This window comes from Galeopterus variegatus, unplaced genomic scaffold, assembly GCF_000696425.1.
Source record: "Galeopterus variegatus unplaced genomic scaffold, G_variegatus-3.0.2 Scaffold614, whole genome shotgun sequence".
NCBI classification, from domain to species: Eukaryota; Metazoa; Chordata; class Mammalia; order Dermoptera; family Cynocephalidae; genus Galeopterus; species Galeopterus variegatus.
Window position 1 is genome coordinate 164,600 of NW_007726725.1, and position 17,857 is coordinate 182,456.

Below are 17,857 nucleotides of genomic sequence, written 5' to 3' on the forward strand. Positions count from 1 at the left end.
TGGATGATGGATGGATGATGGATGATGGGTGGATGATGGATGGATGATGGATGATGGGTGGATGATGGATGGATGATGGATGATGGGTGGATGATGGATGGATGATGGATGATGGGTGGATGATGGATGGATGATGGATGATGGGTGGATGATGGATGGATGATGGATGATGGGTGGATGATGGATGGATGATGGATGATGGGTGGATGATGGATGGATGATGGATGATGGGTGGATGATGGATGGATGATGGATGATGGGTGGATGATGGATGGATGATGGATGATGGGTGGATGATGGATGGATGATGGATGGACGATGGATGGATGATGGATGATGGATGGATGATGGATGGACAATGGATGGATGATGGATGATGGATGATGGGTGGATGATGGATGGGATGGATGGATAGATAATGGATGGATGGACTGATGAGAGATGGGTGGATGTTTGGATGGTGGATGGATAGATCGATGGGATGATGGGTGGATGATGGATGGGTGGATGGATGATGGATGGATGGTTGATGGATGGGTGGATGGATGATGGATGGATGGTTGATGGATGGGTGGATGGATGGATGATGGATGGATGATGGGTGGATGATGGATGGGTGGATGGATGATGGATGGATGGTTGATGGATGGGTGGATGGATGGATGATGGATGGATGATGGGTGGATGATGGATGGGTGGATGGATGATGGATGGGTGGATGGATGATGGATGGGTGGGTGGATGATGGATGATGGGTGGATGGATGGGTGGATCGATGATGGGTGAAGGATGGATGGGTGGATGGATGATGGATGGATGGTTGATGGATGGGTGGATGGATGGTGGATGGATGGATGATGGATGGATAGATGGGTGGTTGGGTGGGTGCATGGATGAATGAACAGGTGAGGGAAAGAGGAAGAAGAGGAGGAGGTAAGGCTAACCTAATTTCAGAAATCTTTCAAAATATGATGTGGCACTATGTAAATGTAAGCTATTTCTATTATTTTTTCATGTCTCTTTGGTTCCAAGTTCTACTGATCTTGGTAGATGTCAATTGTGTTAGATGTGAGCCATTAGCTTCACAAACATTGTTGAATACCTACTGTATGCCAGGTACTAGCCTGAGGCACTGGGGACACAAACGTGGGCAAGACACAGCCATCTTCCAGGCAGTAGGGGTGCGCTGCATCTCCAGGGCTCGTGCCTCCTGCACGTGGTGGTAGGTGCTCAGCGAACACTGGCTGAGTCAACATAAAAGGTAAAGCCTGAGGACTGTGCAGCTGTGTGGGAGGCATGATCGATTCTGCCTCAGGGAGGTGAGGGATGCTCCCTAGAGGTGCCACCACAGCGTGGTGCTCACCTGAGAGAGAAGCCAGTCGGGGCAACATGGGCATCATGACCATCAGGGCAGCGGGGTGGGATGCGGAGCTGGGAGATGCACATGAGGAGGACGGTGAGTGGTTTGGGGCTAACAGGTGGGGTGGAGGAGGGAGGTAAGAAATCACACAATGGGGAGAAAAGCAGTAAAAACACCAGCGTGGGGCGCACTTTCCTGTTCACCATTTCAGTGACTAGTGTGCAGCCGTGCAGTTGGCAGAACATGCATCCTGCCCATTTTACAGGTGGGCACACTGAGACCGGCAAGGGCCAGGCCACTGCAGAACTGAGGCCAGGCCCCTGCACCAAGTGACTCCCGGCCTCCCTGTCATGCCCATCACGTGGAAGCATGTTCAGCCCATACTCTTCCCGCCCGACCCCTGCAGGAGCCCTGTTTGCAGCTCTCCTCACCTCTCTCTCTGAGTAATTAATCCCCTTGAGGAAGCCGCATGGACATGCGCTAAGAAACTGCTTCCTGCTCCTCTGAGAGGCCTCAGGCACCTGCCTCCTTGCAGGAGGCCTCTAGGAATGACAGCCAGGGCCATGCGATGAGGTGAAAGTGCAGTCTGGGGGTCCAGGAGGCAGCACCCACCCCCAGCAAGCCCTGTCCTGTGCAGCAGGGCCAGGCCAGCAGTTCTGGGTGAGAGACAGGGTGGGAACATGTGGGACCCACCACAATCCCAGGCTGGATCCTGATGGGCTGCCACAGCGGCAGGTACATTCCCACCTGCCAGCTCCAACCACACCTGCCAGCTCCAACCACACCTCCCAGCTCTGCTCTCAGTTTATCCTGACACCTTCAGGCAACATGGCTACCTTTTCCAGGAAGCCTCCCCTGGTTTCCCCAGCCCTCCCTCCCTGAGACATTTGTTGCTTCGCTATCAGGAGGCACTTGGCTGACTGCGTGATGTTGGAGCCCAAACTCAACAAACGTATTCTGTACAGGGCCAGATGGTAAACATCTTAGGCTTTGTGGGCCATACAGTCCCTGGTACAACTACTCTGCTCTGTGGCTGGAGTGCAAACACAGCCACAAACAATTTGTAAATGAGTGAGCATGGCCGTGTGCCAATAAAACTTTACAGTAACAGACGGTGGTGAGCAGACTGGACCCATGGCCACAGTTTGCCAGCCCATTGTAGGTTGGATCATGTGACTCCCTCAAAGCCCCCTGGTGACTCCCAGCTGCCCACAGAATGTCCAGGTGCCTCATCGGCACCAGTCACCACTGGGGCCAACATGTCACTCCTCAGAGCCTCTGCTGTCACTGCAGTTGCCGGCAATGTTCAGCTCTCATTCACTGGGCACTTACTGTGTGTTGGGCACTGCAGTGGACCCTGGAGACACGGTAGTGAATAGCCAGCTGTGTTTCCCGGGACTCGGTTTGGTGAGGGACATGGAGAACAAATGAGCACACAATGAACGTACGATTGACACAGCGGTGCAGGCCAGGGACGAAGAGCAGGCCGGGGGAGGGCACATCATGGGGGCCTGGCTGTCCAGAGGGCCAGAAGGGTTCCATGAGATGGGGACAGGCAAGGCCGTGGGGAGCAGGATTCAGATGGTGCTGCAGAGGTGGCCAGCAGCCAGGCCACACGGAGCCCTGGGAACCGTGTCAAAGATTTGGGTGTAAATCAGTGAACTTCTGCTAAGTAGCAAAACATCCCAAACTTAGCAGCCAAAATAACCATCATTTATTTCCATTTATTTAACTTACAATTCCATAGATTAGCAACTGGGGCTGGGCTCAGCAGGAAAACTCTTCCAGCCTTGGCTGGGTTCATTCATTCATCTGTCATCAGCTACAGGGTTGGCTTGGGGCTGGCTGGTCTCGAAGGGATGGAGGAAGGGATAGAGAAATAGAGGGAGGGAAGGATAGATGGATGGATAGATGTATGGATGGATGGATGAATAAACGGATACATGGATGGGTGGATACATAGATGGGTGGGTGGATGGATGGGTGGATATATAGATGGGTGGATACATGGATGGGTGGGTGGATGGATGGGTGGATACATGGATGGGTGGATACATAGATGGGTGGGTGGATGGATGGGTGGATACATGGATGGGTGGGTGGATGGATGGGTGGATGGATGGATGGATGGATGGGTGGGTGGATACATACATGGGTGGATACATGGATGGGTGGATGGATGGATGGGTGGGTGGATGGATGGGTGGATGGATGGATGGGTGGATACATGGATGGGAGGATGGATGGATGGGTGGATACATGGATGGGTGGATGGATGGATGGGTGGATACATGGATGGGTGGATGGATGGATGGATGGGTGGATACATACATGGGTGGATGGATGGATGGGTGGATAGATGGATGGGTGGATACATGGATGGGTGGATACATGGATGGGTGGGTGGATGGATGGGTGGGTGGAAGGATGGGTGGATGGATGGATGGGTGGATACATGGATGGGTGGATACATGGATGGGTGGGTGGATGGATGGGTGGATACATACATGGGTGGATGGATGGATGGGTGGATACATGGATGGGTGGGTGGATGAATGGAATGAGAAAGAAAGTCTGGTGACCCTTCCACTATTTACAGTTCTTTATGGTGCCAGTTTATGGGGGTTGAGTACCCTTCACTGAGTCACATGTCTGGGAACTGGTCTTTCCCTTCCCCTCTTAGAGGATCAAGACTTGGGATTGCTGGTCACTTGGAGGGCATTTCAGGGGCCCCCTTTCTGCCTTGGTTTCAGAACCTGGGCTGGCCGTTTAGCTCACTTGGTTAGAGCACAGCCATGTAACACCAAGGTCAAGGGTTCGGTTCCCCATACCAGCCAACTGCCAAAAAAAAAAGAAAGAAAGAAAGAAAACAGAACCCTCCCTCCCCTCTTGGTGCCAGTGAGAGGCAGGCTGTAGTCCAGCAGAGAGCTGCCCACCAGGCTTGTCTTCAGCTGTCACTTCAGAAGTGCACAACCTCTGGGTCAGAACAGGGGTGCAAAGGCCACCTCTGCCAACTCAAGGATTTTGGCACCGATGCACTCCCGGCAAGGCAGAGCAGGGCTGTGAGACTCCTTCAACGTCTAATAAAAGGCGCTCAGCCCAGCAGCTTTACTTGCCTTTTAAGACTCACATCTGCGCCTGAGTGCCAACAGCTCCCTCAGGGCTCGTGTTCAAACAGAATGTGGCTGGTGTCTGCACCTGCACAAAGGGGACAAAGGTTTGTCTTTTCTCCTTGTTTGAATTTCTGGCCTGCAGTTCAGCTGGACACCATAAATACTTAGGAAATGAAGTCTCTCCAGACACATGTCTGTGGGATTGTCCCTCTCTTTGCAAACTGCCCCTCCCTAGTTTTCCAAAACGAACACAGTGCCACTGCTCTGGGCTCCATTCTTCTCCTGTCTTGACACCAAATAGGATCTATGCCTATCAAAGGCAGGGCCACCGAGATAAAAACACCCCAAACCCCTTCATGCTGCTATTCATTACCCACTACAAGAGAAGTAGAAAGTTCTTCTAACAGGCAGCCCCAGCCTGCGGCTGAGGACCCCACACACGGTGCACAAGCCTGCACGAAAGGCGCCAGCTGCAGCTAGCTCCTCTGATGACAATTTTAGACTCCCTGCCAATCAAAGCCAAAACTGATCCTCTGTTCTTTCTCAACTCATTCTCTCCCTTCCAGAAAGTTCAGCAGTACACAGTCATCGTTCAGGCCACAGACATGGAGGGAAACCTCAACTACGGCCTCTCAAACACAGCCACAGCCATCATCATGGTGACAGACGTGAATGACAACCCGCCAGAATTCACGACAAGCACAGTGAGTCCCTCTTGCGGCTGCTCTGTCTGGTCGGAGGCACTGGGCAGACAACGTGGTCGCTGAGAGCCAGGCAGCAGGTGGTGCGCGGGGCAGCTCACTCCAGGTGTCTGCAGCAGGGAGGCCATAGCCTGGCCAGGGAGGGGCTGCTGGGGGCCAGTGGGGTCACTGTGTTCCACTCAGCACAGTGCCTCACGGGACCTGTGAGCTCCAGAGGAGGTGGCAGGTGTTGTGTGGGCTGACGTCACAGCTGCTTTTGGAGGAGTGTGTGTGGCTGTGTGTGCAGTGGCATCTGCTTGGGGGACACCCAAACAGGGCCTTGAACAGGGCCTTGGACAGTCCCTGCATGCGGCCCTCAGCTGGCCCCCCATGGCCTCTGTCAGCAGAAAGGAAAGGGTGGGTCGTGACTGGGCCCCAGCCCGGCTACTCAGGACCTCAGTGATCAAGCATTGCTGGTAGATATCATGTGTCCACTCAACAAATATCACTGAAAGTCCACTGTGGGCCTCGAGCCCACAGTTCATAGTTCCCTCCTGGAGTGAATAGCCTAGAGACAGCTCATGAGTCACCGGCTCCCACTTCCTCTGGATTCCAACAGAGCAGCTGTGGCACAAGGAGGGTCCCCATCCCATGAAACCCTCGGGAGTCACTTGGCATCAGCAGACGTCTGACAGACCCACTTGCAGCCACCCATCAGTCTTCAGGGGTCCTGGCTGCTGCTGTCTTCCTGCTCACCAGCCAGCACCCTCAGCACGACTCCCAGCTCCTTGGAAAGCTGCCCGCGCAGACCCCAGGGCAGTGCTGACACAGTGGGCCCGTGGTCCGGCCAGTGTCCTCCAGAAGAGCACGGGAGCAGGGGCCAGGCCAGGACTGCAGAGCGGCAGGTCGGCAAGGGCCCCAGCGGGCCGTGGCCGGCTGTGGCCAGGGTGCTGGGTCTCAGCATCTGCCCTGCCCCACCCTCTCCTGAAGCCAGTCCCGAGGGCCAAGTGATGAGGGGCGTGAGCCAGTAAAGGTACCAGTGGTGACACCAGCACCAGCGCCTCTGCAGAGCGCCTCCACCGGGCACCAGCAGGGCTTCCCGCCAGCCTCTGAGGGGTGGGGCCCCATAATGGACGCAGACACTAGGGCTGTGGAGGTTAAGCCCCTTGCCCAGAGCCACACAGCCAGCAAGGGGCAGCGGCTGGAACCGGACCCCGCAAGCTGTGCCACAAAGGAAGGGGAGGGAGGTGCAGGGACGGAGGGAGGAGATGGCTCCTCCCACAGAGCAGTCCTCCCTGAGGGGGGAGCCCCCTTGCACAGCACCCCCTCCTGCAACCCAGACTGCGGTGCCTGTGGGAGGTGAGTGCACAGCGCCATCTAGTGGGCAGATGGCAGCATGGAGAGCCGGCTCAGGCACCTGCAGACCAGTGGGGGGCTCTGGGCGCCCCTCAGGCTCCTGGTGGCAGAGCAGCCAGGAGCTCGTGGAGGATTCGACCAGGCCGAGCCCCAGCTGGGGAAAGCATCCATGCAACTGGCCAGGGAGGCGTTCCAATGGCTTGGAAAACGGCCCCCTTCTCTTTCCTGGGCTTCAGTTTCTGTCTTCCATCTGCCAGCCAGAGGGCAACGGGCAGTAGAGGCTCAGGCCCAGGATCAGGAGAGGGAGGGGCCTGGTAGAATAACAATACCCAGGCACCAGGACCCCGACGGGTCCTCCCCCACAGCCAGCCAGGCAGATCCAGCTGCCCTCACAGTGAGAAAGACACTCCCAGAGGGGTTGCCAAGCAGAGCCTTGCCCTGTGTACCTGCTGTAACGATGACAGGGATGCACAGCTGTCCCTGGGATGGTCATACTGGGCACTGGCCCATTAGCAGGCAGGTTCATCCCTCTCTGCAGCCATCTTGGGGGCACCATCTACCCCTCCCCCCACTCTGCAGAGCAGGGGACTTGCCCAGGGTGACCTCGTAGTAAGGAGCCAAGCCAGCAACAAATTCAGGCCTGAACCTGTCCCTGGCATCTGGCACCATCCATGGAGGTCCTGGGGCAGCCCTGCAAGTGCTCAGAATCGTCTGCTGAGTCAGGGCCTCAGCTGGTCCAGGGCAGGTGGTGAGCATGCCGTTCCAGAGACCCAAGCTTGTCCCGCGCCAGCCTGCTGAATTCCAGTTGTCAGGGTGTGATGGAAGTAGCTCTCCTAACCACGGGGAACCCCTCCACACACACACCTGCCCAGGAACTGGCCTTGGGACCTGTAGTCACCATGGAAACCAGGGCAGAAGGAAGCCAGGCCAAGTCCAACGACAGGTTTGTCCCCAGCAGGAGGAAGGGGCTTGAGGCACTGCGGTGACCCAAAGGGGTGGGGTCAGCGGGTCAGAGGTCAGTCAGCCCCTTGTTTGGGGAAAGACACCAGCAGGACGCTGAGGAGGCATCACAGGGTGATGGGGTTGGCAGCAGCCCTCGGAGTCTGGAATAAGCTGCTCGGAGCCCCACCTGCCCCCCAGTGTGTACAAGCCTCAGTCTCCCCATCCAGAAACAGGGTGCGTGCCGCCTTGCTCCAGGCAGGGAGCATGCTCTATCCCACCCACATGTGAATTTTCCAGGTGACTAGGTCACATGGTCATGGAGGGAAGGGGTGCTCATACACACCTAGGGCCAGGATGGCCCTTGGTGTGTCCCCCTCAGAACGGGTGACAGACGAGCCCGCAAGACACTGTCTACTCTTCATTGTGGGAGTGGGTGGGGCAGAGGGGCTGGCAGGACGGCCACACTGCCACACACACGCAGGGCTATTTTTATCAAGCCTAATCAAGAACAATCAGCAGAAGCTAAAGAGATGCAGGGGGATTTGCATGATCCGATTCCTATTCTTAAATGTTAATTAAAAGTTATTTTCCCTTCGCCTGCTCCCCGCACACGGCTGCACTGCCCTCCATAAGGCTGAGTCAGGTCGCACAGCCGGAGCCTACTCTGCACTCATGCTTCCTCCCAGGGTGAGTGTGGAGTCTGCTGGGGAAAGAGCCGGTGGCCCCAAAGGACACCACCTTCAGACCCTGCCCCGAGGGCCTCCTGTTTGCCACATCCAGAGGTCCGGGAGTGAAGCCCCCGGGGACAAGAGAGCTGCCCTGGAAACCCAGCATCAGGGCTGGCCAGCCTTCCTCCAGCCCAGCCCCCTCCCCAGCCATTCACATCCCTGCAAGGAGGGTCTCCTGGAGTCAGGAAGCCCAAGCACTGGCCCCCTCTTGGTGCCTCCGAGCTGTGTGACTGTGGGCTGATAGATGGACCTCTCTGAGCACCAGAATGTTAGTCCCCATTTTCCACCGAAGTGTGAAACCATCTCAAGGTATTGCCAGGAGCATCTGCTTATTGATGTGAAAGCTGAACAGTATAAATCTGCTCTAAAAATGCCAGGGTGGTGCCCAGACCTCCATCCCAGGGGCATCGAGCTGAGAGCTGAGCAGATGAGGTTCCAGCTTTAACAGACCTGGAGTCCTGTCCCAGTTCAGCCTTTCACAGGGAGGCTCACCACAAAGTTGCCCACATCTTCTAAGCCCAGTTTTCTCATCTGTTAAGAAGAGTGGGGGGTTGAAGGTACATCATTGTTGCTGTTTAAAAGTTGCACATGGTAAGGCATGATTTGCTTTTACGGTATGTTTTAATGAGTGATCTAGTCCCCATCCCAAGGCAGGCGTGAATAAAATTAGGTTAGTGTTTTGAGCAAGGAGGGGGAGTCATGTTAGTTTTCCTCCCAGGGTCCTCTGAAGGCAGGACAGGGAGGCGGCCTGCCACATGCTCGGCCAGTGTCCACTCTTATCACGGTTCACATTTACACAAGGATCGCTCATGCAAAGGGGTTAAGAATGGTTTTGGCAGAGGCAGGGGGTCCACTGAATTTAGGAGCCCTGGGGTCTGTGGACCCCAAATTTTTAGGTTCTTCTTGAAGCATCTGCCCCAAGAAGCCCAGGGACCATGCGTGTGGCACCGTCCTCGGGCATGACCTGCCTGGCTGGGAGGAGAGGCAGCCTCAGCTTTTGGGTTAGACAGACAATGGCCCAACCTTGGCACCTTCCTGGGGACTGGCAGGGCGAGCCCAGGGCGGCTCCCATCAGCAGCTGCTCCGGCCCCTCAAGCCTGAGAGCGAGCCCACTCTGTCCAGGCCCTGTGTACCCCTCTCTTCCTCGGCTCCTCAGTCACGTGTGCAAACCCGGAGAAGGGAGAACTGCAATCCAGCAGGAACTCATGAGAACAGGAGTTTGGCATCTTAGGATTGGAATGGACTCGGTGCCCTTAATTATGCTCAGCTGCGCAGTGCCAACCTCGGCCATAAATAATTAATTGGAGCCAGCTTTTCTGAGCACTGAGGTGGCGGCCACAGGGGCCGGGGGGCCAGAGCTCCCATCCCCCACCTGACTCCACACCCCACCTCCCTGCCCCTCCTGCCAGGCCAGCGTTCAGCTCCCAGGGGCACTCCTAAGAGCCCTGCCCTGGGAACACAGCATGGCCAAAGACAGTGGCACGTGGGACTGGGGTCTGAGAGTCTCTGTGGCCCTGGAGCGGGGACACACAGAACTCGCAGTCCCTGGGGCAGGAGGTCAGGACTCCAGTGTCCCTGGCGAATGCCAGTGACTCTCTCTCCACTCTCCTCGAGCTCCCTGGATCCTCCAGTTCCGATGTCTAAACTCAGAACCCAAAAGATAACTGTTATTGTTTCACTAGACAGAAAACTAAATTTCAGAAATTAAAAACATTATAATGTCCAAAGGGGCAGCCATGCTGTAGATGTTCCAGTGGAAGCGGACAGAATGGAGGAACCACAGCTGGCGGCCCCAGGCGGCTCCGAGGCAGTGGCACAGACCACATCCTGGCCAGACAGGAGCTGCCAGTCCACTCTCAGCCATGCTAATTAAAGTGACGGGTCCTTTGGGTGCCAGCCGGGTGAGAGGACCAGGCAGGGGAGGTGCTGACCCTAAGTAGACGCCCTTGTCAGGGCCGGGCTCGGGCCAGGAGAAGCAGCTCCAAACCGTGCTTAAACGACATGCGGGGGTGGTGGAGGGGGCGGCTTGGGAGGACCAGGGCCCTCGTCAAGACCCACCCAATGGTTCCAGCAAACGAGACAACAGTAACAAAAAGCACCAATGCCATCCGGCCATGGCGGGGGCGGGGAGGAGCGGCAGGAGAACAGTGTTGCTCGCCTACACCTGCCCCGTGCAAAGAGGAGAATTAACACGCGTGCAACGGCCTTCCTGGGAGACGCCGGGCCTCAGTGGGTACCGGTCACCAGATGCAAAAGTGAAGGTCGCAGCCAGCCACAGCTCATGTTTACCAGATATCGAATCACCGTGACCCCTCCAGCTGCAAAAAAACCAGCACAGAAAATGGGAGGGGTGGGTAGAAACTGACTGCAGCAACAGGTGGCAGAGATGGACGTCTTCTCAGCCCAACGAGCTGCAGGAGCTGGAGCAGTTGAAACAATGCAGGGTCGCACCCTCAGAGGCCAGAGGCCGGAGGCATCTCACCTGCAGGCCTGCGGGCGCATCACAGATGGACATTTCAGACAAGCCTGTTAGCACACACGCACTCATACACGACAGGCGGTGAAAACGGGTCCTCGGAGCCACATCCATGGGGGGCTCGAGTTGGAGGAAGAGCAGCCTCACTCTGCCCCTCACTGGACACATGGACCCCCAGGCTGTCACCTGGCCCGGGTGCAGGAGCAGCCAGTGCTGGGACTGCGGCAGCTGGGGCCTCATGGCTCCCCCTGAGCTAGCTGGAAGTGGCAGGCAGGCCTCCACTGGGTTGATGTTTGGGGCAAAAGGTGACTCACTGGAAGGAGTGCCCTGGGAGGCCACACGAGGGAGTGGGGTGCTGTGGTGCTCTCTCACAGGTGGGCACCTGAAGGCCGTGGTGCCCGGAGCCCTCAGAATCGGGCACCAGTCAGACAGCTGCTGAGAACCGATAAAACGCAGGGACCCGTGCCTCCCCGGCGGGCTCTCCAGGTGACTGGGTGAGGCAGGGGCACAGTGCTCATGCCCAGCCCTCCCTCGTGGAAGCTGAGGCTGGAGAAAGACCTGGGATTCAGAGGGAGGTGAGTCCAGGTTCAAGTCCTGCCACGTCCACTAACCAGATGGGCAAGCCAGGCGAGTTTAGATCCAGGACACATTTCAGAGAGTCTCCAGCCCTGCCTGCCATGCTCAGCGAGGCTCAGAGGGGCTGCAGGACATGCTCAGAATGTCACAGCCTAGGGAGGCAGAGCTGAGAGCCACTCCCGGGCCACCAGAATTGTGCCTGTGGTCGGCCCCTCTCACCCATTCACAGAGACCTGCATGGGGAGTGGGCCGGGTTCAGTCTCCAGCTCCGTCACTACAGCTGTGTGACTGTGGCTGAGTTACTCAGCCTCCTGGGGTCCCACTTCCTTGACTATGAAATGGAAGTCATGGTAACACCTGAGTCACAGGTTCCTGAAGATGACACATTGAAGGGACCCACAAGCGGGAGGTGGGGCTGCTTGCCATGTGTGCGAACACCCGACTTCTCCCCGCTGGAGAAGGGACTCCCACGGCCCTGGTCATGGTGTCCTGCATAGTGGAGGTGTCTTGAAGGTCTTGCTGGACATTGCATGGGTCTGTCATTCTGCACCCTGAGAGCCGCTGGCATCTATGAGGATAGCTGAGTATGCTTTCCCCAAGCCTTGGCTGTCCCTCTGTTCTCACCCAAATCCTCCTCTATGCTAATGTGACCCTCCCCTGGGAGCCATGTGGATTCTGCCTCAGAGCCAGGATTGCGATAGAAGGCCCTCGTAGGAAGATGAAATCCACCTGCCTCTNACGGCCCTGGTCATGGTGTCCTGCATAGTGGAGGTGTCTTGAAGGTCTTGCTGGACATTGCGTGGGTCTGTCATTCTGCACCCTGACAGCCGCTGGCATCTATGAGGATAGCTGAGTATGCTTTCCCCAAGCCTTGGCTGTCCCTCTGTTCTCACCCAAATCCTCCTGTATGCTAATGTGACCCTCCCCTGGGAGCCATGTGGATTTTGCCTCAGAGCCAGGATTGCGATAGAAGGCCCTCGTAGGAAGATGAAATCCACCTGCCTCTCGGGATGAGTGTACATTTGAATTCTGGATTATGGTCGAGGCAAGAAATTCCATTCCAGTGCTCTTAGAATTTTTTCTTTTCCAAATATCTGCCTGTGCATCCCATAGGGCCTGAGAGGCTTTCCCCATGCCTGAAAATCTGAAAAAATTAAATTAAAAAGTCATTATGGCTGGGGAAGTTTAATAAGAAAATCCTAAACCAGATTTATCAGCTAAGGCCCTTCTTTGTGAACCTTTATTAAACTTGCATGAATTAAAATAGATTCTTTGTATGAACTTCACCCAGAAGTCTGGAAGGGAACAGGCGCAGGGCACACAGCTCTCTGTGATGACGGGAACCCTGCTCCCAAGGATGGGAGCAGAGCAGGGGAGGTGTCAGATGAGCTCTTGCTGAAACTCAGGTGACCCGCAGAACCCACCCGGTCGTTTAAGTAGAGATGGATGCTACCAAAGAACATGAGAGTGGCCTGTGCAATCAGAGGAGTGGGTGCATCAGGCGTGGGAGCTGCTCTACCGGGAGGGCCCTGCTGTCCCCACCACCAGGCATGGAACCTCAGCCCCTGCCCAGTGCTGGATGGGATGCCCCACCTTCTGCTTCTGCCAGCGCCAAAACTGAAGGCATCTCTGCTGCTCCCAGAATCAGACCCTCTCCGCCTCTCTCCTGAGTCACAGTCACGCAGGCACGTTTGACTGGCAGGTCCGAGGTCACCTGACCCAGTTGTGGCTAAGAGGAAGCTGGGAAAGCAGTTTCTGGAAAATAAGGAAGGGAATTCAGAAGGTACTGGGAGCCAGGAAGCCTAACCGATGTCCACTAAACCGACGCTGGCAACTTGAACAAGAAGAGAATACCTCGTCTCTCAGAAGCTGAAAAGTCCTAGAAAATCAGACTTCAGACACAGCTGGCTCCAGGCTGCAGCAGTGTCACTCAGACCCTCCCCAAGCCATGTTTCCTCTGGGCTGGCTTTGCTCCCAGGCTACTTGGCAGCCCCCACCCCACCCCGAAACCTTCAGACTCTTGTAGTTACAATGCCCGGGCCAGGGGCAGGGGCCCCAGAACCAAGCCCTGACTGGCTGACAGAGGTCATGTGCCCATTTCTGAACCAGTCATTGAGGTTGGGGTTCAGGGTCTGGATAGTAGATATTTTTGACTGTGGTGGCCGTACTGTCTCTGGCACGACCACTCAGCTCTGCCGTTATAAAAAGCAGCTACTGACAATATGTAAATAAATGGGCATGGCTGTGTGCCAACAAAACTTCATTTACAAAAACAGGCTGCAGGCTAAATTCGGCCTTGTAGTTTGGTGATCCCTGTGCTAGACCAAGCTGACCAGAGCCCCTAAGGAAACTTGGGTGACATGGACCCAGGAACAGAGGTGGGTGGTCCTGGTCCTCCCTGCCGCAGAGCACCTCTTAGTCATGGGTCTGGCTCTGGACCAGAAGCTGGCCCCGGACCAGAAGCTGGCCCCAAACAGACTCGTCCTTCCCTCCTGGGGCACAGGCCCTGGCCACGGCCCACACCTCCCTCACAGCCCTATACACTGGCCCTCACCACACATGCACCTTGCCTGCGCTCACCTTCCTGTCACCTGTTAGAGATGGCAGACCCCATGTCATGAAAAATGAGTCCAACTTCGTTCAGCTCTGGGTCCCGCAGCCGCTGGGTGGCAAACGTAATCAGACCAGACCCAAGATCTGCCATGGCGACGCCCAGGAGCTGCAGGGCCCCTCGATTCTGGCAGGCTGCATTAGGGCACAGTAGTGTCCCTGAAAGAGGGAGTAGTCCTGGGCCAAGCATCGAAGACTAGCCACGTGTGCTGCAGGCAGGGCCTATCCAGCAGGGTGGCTGCACTTGTGGGGTGTCTCCGGGGAGTACTGAGGTCCCAGCTCACAGCATATTTAGCAAACTCAGATGCGTGGGAAGTTCATCAGCCTTAAGTCGCGGGGGGCAACTTTGCAGGCCTGAAAAGCCCCCACCCACCCCAAGACCCTCCCACTACTTCCTCTCCTCTACCTGGAGACTTTCCCAGCAGAGAGTATATAATGGGACCAGCTCCCCCACTCCCTGGAGACCACCAGGAGGGGCTTCACATCATCCCCCATACCTCTAACCTGCCCCCAGGAGGGTCCCCAGGAACCAGGTCATCCCTGCCCTGACACAGCTGGTACCACCCTGGGCCTCCCCAGGATGACCCACCTCCTCCCACCCAGACTCAGACATTCCTAGAACATGTTCACAGTCTCCTCCTGATGTCCCCCCCTCCCCATCGCCCTGTGCCTGAGGCCCGACTGCCCAGGCCACCACCAGGCCACAGCCTTAGCAGAGGTGTTCTGTCTCCCACCTGGGACCGCAGGACCCCAGTCAGGCAGGGCAGCCCCTGGCCCCTCTCACCCCCTCCCTCCAGCCCCTGCTGTCCCTCCAACGGACACCGTTCCTACACACCACGATTCTGTGCCAAGCGGCGCTGTCTGTGCAACGAGAACACCAGCTCCCTGAAGGCAGGGCCTGTCTGTCTTGTCGGGGGACGGCCTGACCCCTGGGTGGCCCTGCACATATTCGAAGAATGGAAGGGTGAGCCACGAAGCCTCCCCTCCTCCAGGGCCTGGGGCAGCCTCTCCAGGCGCCCCCCCAACCCCATAAAAGCCCAGCCCAGGTGTCCATCCTCTGGCTCCCGGCTGCGGCCACCTGGGTCAGGAGCCAAGGAGAGAACAGGGAGCCCAGCCCACACTGGATAAATAGGGCGGCAGTGGTAGCCACTATCCACTGGAAGTTTCATCAAATACCATCCTCGAATCCCGCAATAGGATTTTTTATTGCTGAGCATTCAGCGTTTACGGGCACCTGCTCCACAGACAGCATCATTCATCTGGATGAGATCCCACTTTGGATAAATTCACCGTTTTTCTTCCCCACAAGGTATTGTATGGGGATTTGGACACCGTGTGTGCCAGGCGACAGTCAGGGGCCCTTGGCATCTGGTCCCCAAGCGGGGCCGGGCTGAGGGTTTTCAGCTGAGTGTTGGCGTCCTAGCCTTTGAAATACAGATGAAGGGCTGTGAGCTTGTCTGGGATGAAACTGGAATCTTTGTCCACTCTTGACAGGGCAGCTGACCTTGGTGTGGTCTCATTTCTCCCACTGGGTTTCGGTCTTTTTTAGGAACACAGACACGGCTCCTGTCGGGGAAGGGGACAGGAAGGCTTCACTGTTGTGCATTGATATGCAGGCTTCTGCTCGTTGGTTCATTCATTCATAGACAGAGATGCCTGGTCATGGGTTGGCAGGGATGCTCCCACCTGTGTGGCCTTGCACCATGTTTGCCCAACGCCGTTGTCCCCTGGCCGGGGTCTCCATGTCCCCATGCCTCACTCACAGTGGATGTTCATGAAACACGGCACTGGCTATCCAGGTGAGTCTGCATTGTCATCTGGTCCCCTTCTCCCCCCAACTCTGTGACTCCTGGCTTGGAACCTGGACTCTCGGTCCCCTCTGCCCGTTGAGGCCCCACTTGTGACAGTTGCTGTCAGAGGCCTCCAATGCCCCTGCCAGCCCCTTCCCTCTTCACTTCACAGTGCCCCTCTGGTGGCTCGTGGTGGCCATGGGAGGCCACTCTGGCCAGTGATGTCAGCGGAAGGCCACTGGGGTGTGCTCCAGGAAGGCTCATTTTGTTGTCTAAAGGACAGATGTGCTGGAGGGAGAGGTCCCTTCACCTTTGACCATGATGTGGACATGATGGGCAGAGCTGCAGCATCCTGACCACAAGGAGTCCAGAGAAGGACAGAGCCACCAGCCTCAACGTCCCGAGACACACAACCACTGCCGGCCACCCACGGCCTGCGGTCTCCTGTGTTCTGAAGAAGCAAGCCCCGGGCCCAGGCCCCATCGGTGCGGTTTCCTGCTCATTGCACCCTGAGTTCCAGGCCCGACTCCCGGCCTGGGGTGATGCCCTGCACACAGCAAGTGCTCAAATGCCAGGTCGTTGTCACTATTCCTAGGGGACCACTGCATTTTTAGAGGATGCAGCATCCAAGTTAGGAGAAGACGAAAGAGCAAGATCTCGCCCTGCTGGAGAGTGCGACTTGGCACAATCACTTCAGAAAGCAGCCAGGCAGCGTGTGCTGGAGCCGGACCTGCCCTCTCGGCAGCTGCCGCAACAGAGCACCACGGACCAGGCGGCGTGAGTTCATGAAGCTGTCCCCTGAGCACGCCGCACCCTGGGAGTCTCTTCTTCCACTTACAAGAACACCAGTCGTACAGGGTTAGGGCCCACACTAACAGCTTGTTTTTAATCTAATCTCCAAATACAGTCACGTTCTGATGTATCAGGGGTCAGGGCTTCAACCTATGAAATTGGGGGATACAGTTCAGTCCCTAACAGCACCCCACACCAGGACCCCACCACATCCCTCCCAGAGACATTCCCGGCAGGAAGTAGGAAGGTGTGTGGACATCCACCGCAGACACGCAGCAGCCCTGGTCCTGACGCTGATGCCTGTCCACGGCGGGAAGGACAAGTGACCACAGGGTGGTGGTCACCTCTCACCCACAGTCTCACTCTCCAGCGTTTCAATCACCCACGGCCAACTGCATTCCAGAAACGGGAGCACAGGACGGTACAATAAGATATTTTGGGAGAGAGAAAGGGACCTCATTCACGTAACTTTTATTACAGTATATTGTTATAATTGTTCTATTTTATTGTTAGGTATTGTGAATCTCTTACTGTGCCTAATTTATAATTAAACTTTGTCATAGGTGTGTGTGTACAGGAGAAAACACCGTGTATGTAGGGATGGCACTGCCCACAGTTTCAAGCATCTGCTGGGTCTTAGAATGTGTCCCCGCGGATAAGGGGGACGACCGTACACTCACACCACGGAATTCTGCTCCGCAACTGCAGCTGCACGCAACATAGAGGAACCTCAGAGCCACAGTGCAGAAAAGGCCAGACACAAAAGACATGTGCTGGTCTTTTTCAACATAAAGTACAAACCCAGGTGAACTAATCCGTGGCACTAGAAATCAGCAGGGGCTGTCTGAGTCTCCCGGAGCTGCTGTAACAAATGACCACAAATGCCGGGCTTAAAACCCACAGAATTTTATTTTGTCACAGATCTGGAGACCAGAAGTCTGAAACCAAGGTGTCAGTGGGGCTGTGCTCTCTCTGAAGACTCTGGGGCAAATCATTCCTGCTTCTGCTGGCCACCCCAGCCTTCCTGGGCTGTGGCCGCATCGCTCTATCTCGCCTCCGTCTGCACATGGGTTTCTCCTCTGTTTTCTTCTCTTCTGTCTTTGTCAGATCTCCCTCTGTCTCCATCTTACAAAGTGCATGTGATGGCATTGAGGGGCCCTCCCAGATAATCCAGAATAATCTCCCCATCTCAAAATCCTTAACCTAATCACATACTTCTCCATGTAACATGACAGGGATTGGGACATGGACATATCTTGGGACCACCACTCAGCCCACTACAGGTGGAATCTCTGTAGCCTGGAGGGGCTCCTGAGTGGGAGCCGTGTCCATGCCACCCAGTCCGTGGTGCTCCATCGTGGCAGCCGAGCTAAGACAGGCAGGTTCAGCTCCAGCAGACGCTGCCCGGCTGCTTTCCAAGTGGCTGTGCCAACG

General features: G+C 56.2%; 1 protein-coding gene across 1 annotated transcript in view; it reads left to right on the plus strand.

Moving 5' to 3' along the window:
• CDH4 (cadherin 4, type 1, R-cadherin (retinal)) overlaps positions 1-17,857 on the plus strand; it is a 188,356-nt gene that overhangs the window by 135,800 nt on the left and 34,699 nt on the right. The window contains exon 5 of the mRNA XM_008570556.1: positions 5,040-5,177. Within this exon, the coding sequence (XP_008568778.1) occupies positions 5,040-5,177 (138 nt within the window). The remainder of the gene's footprint in view (positions 1-5,039; positions 5,178-17,857) is intronic.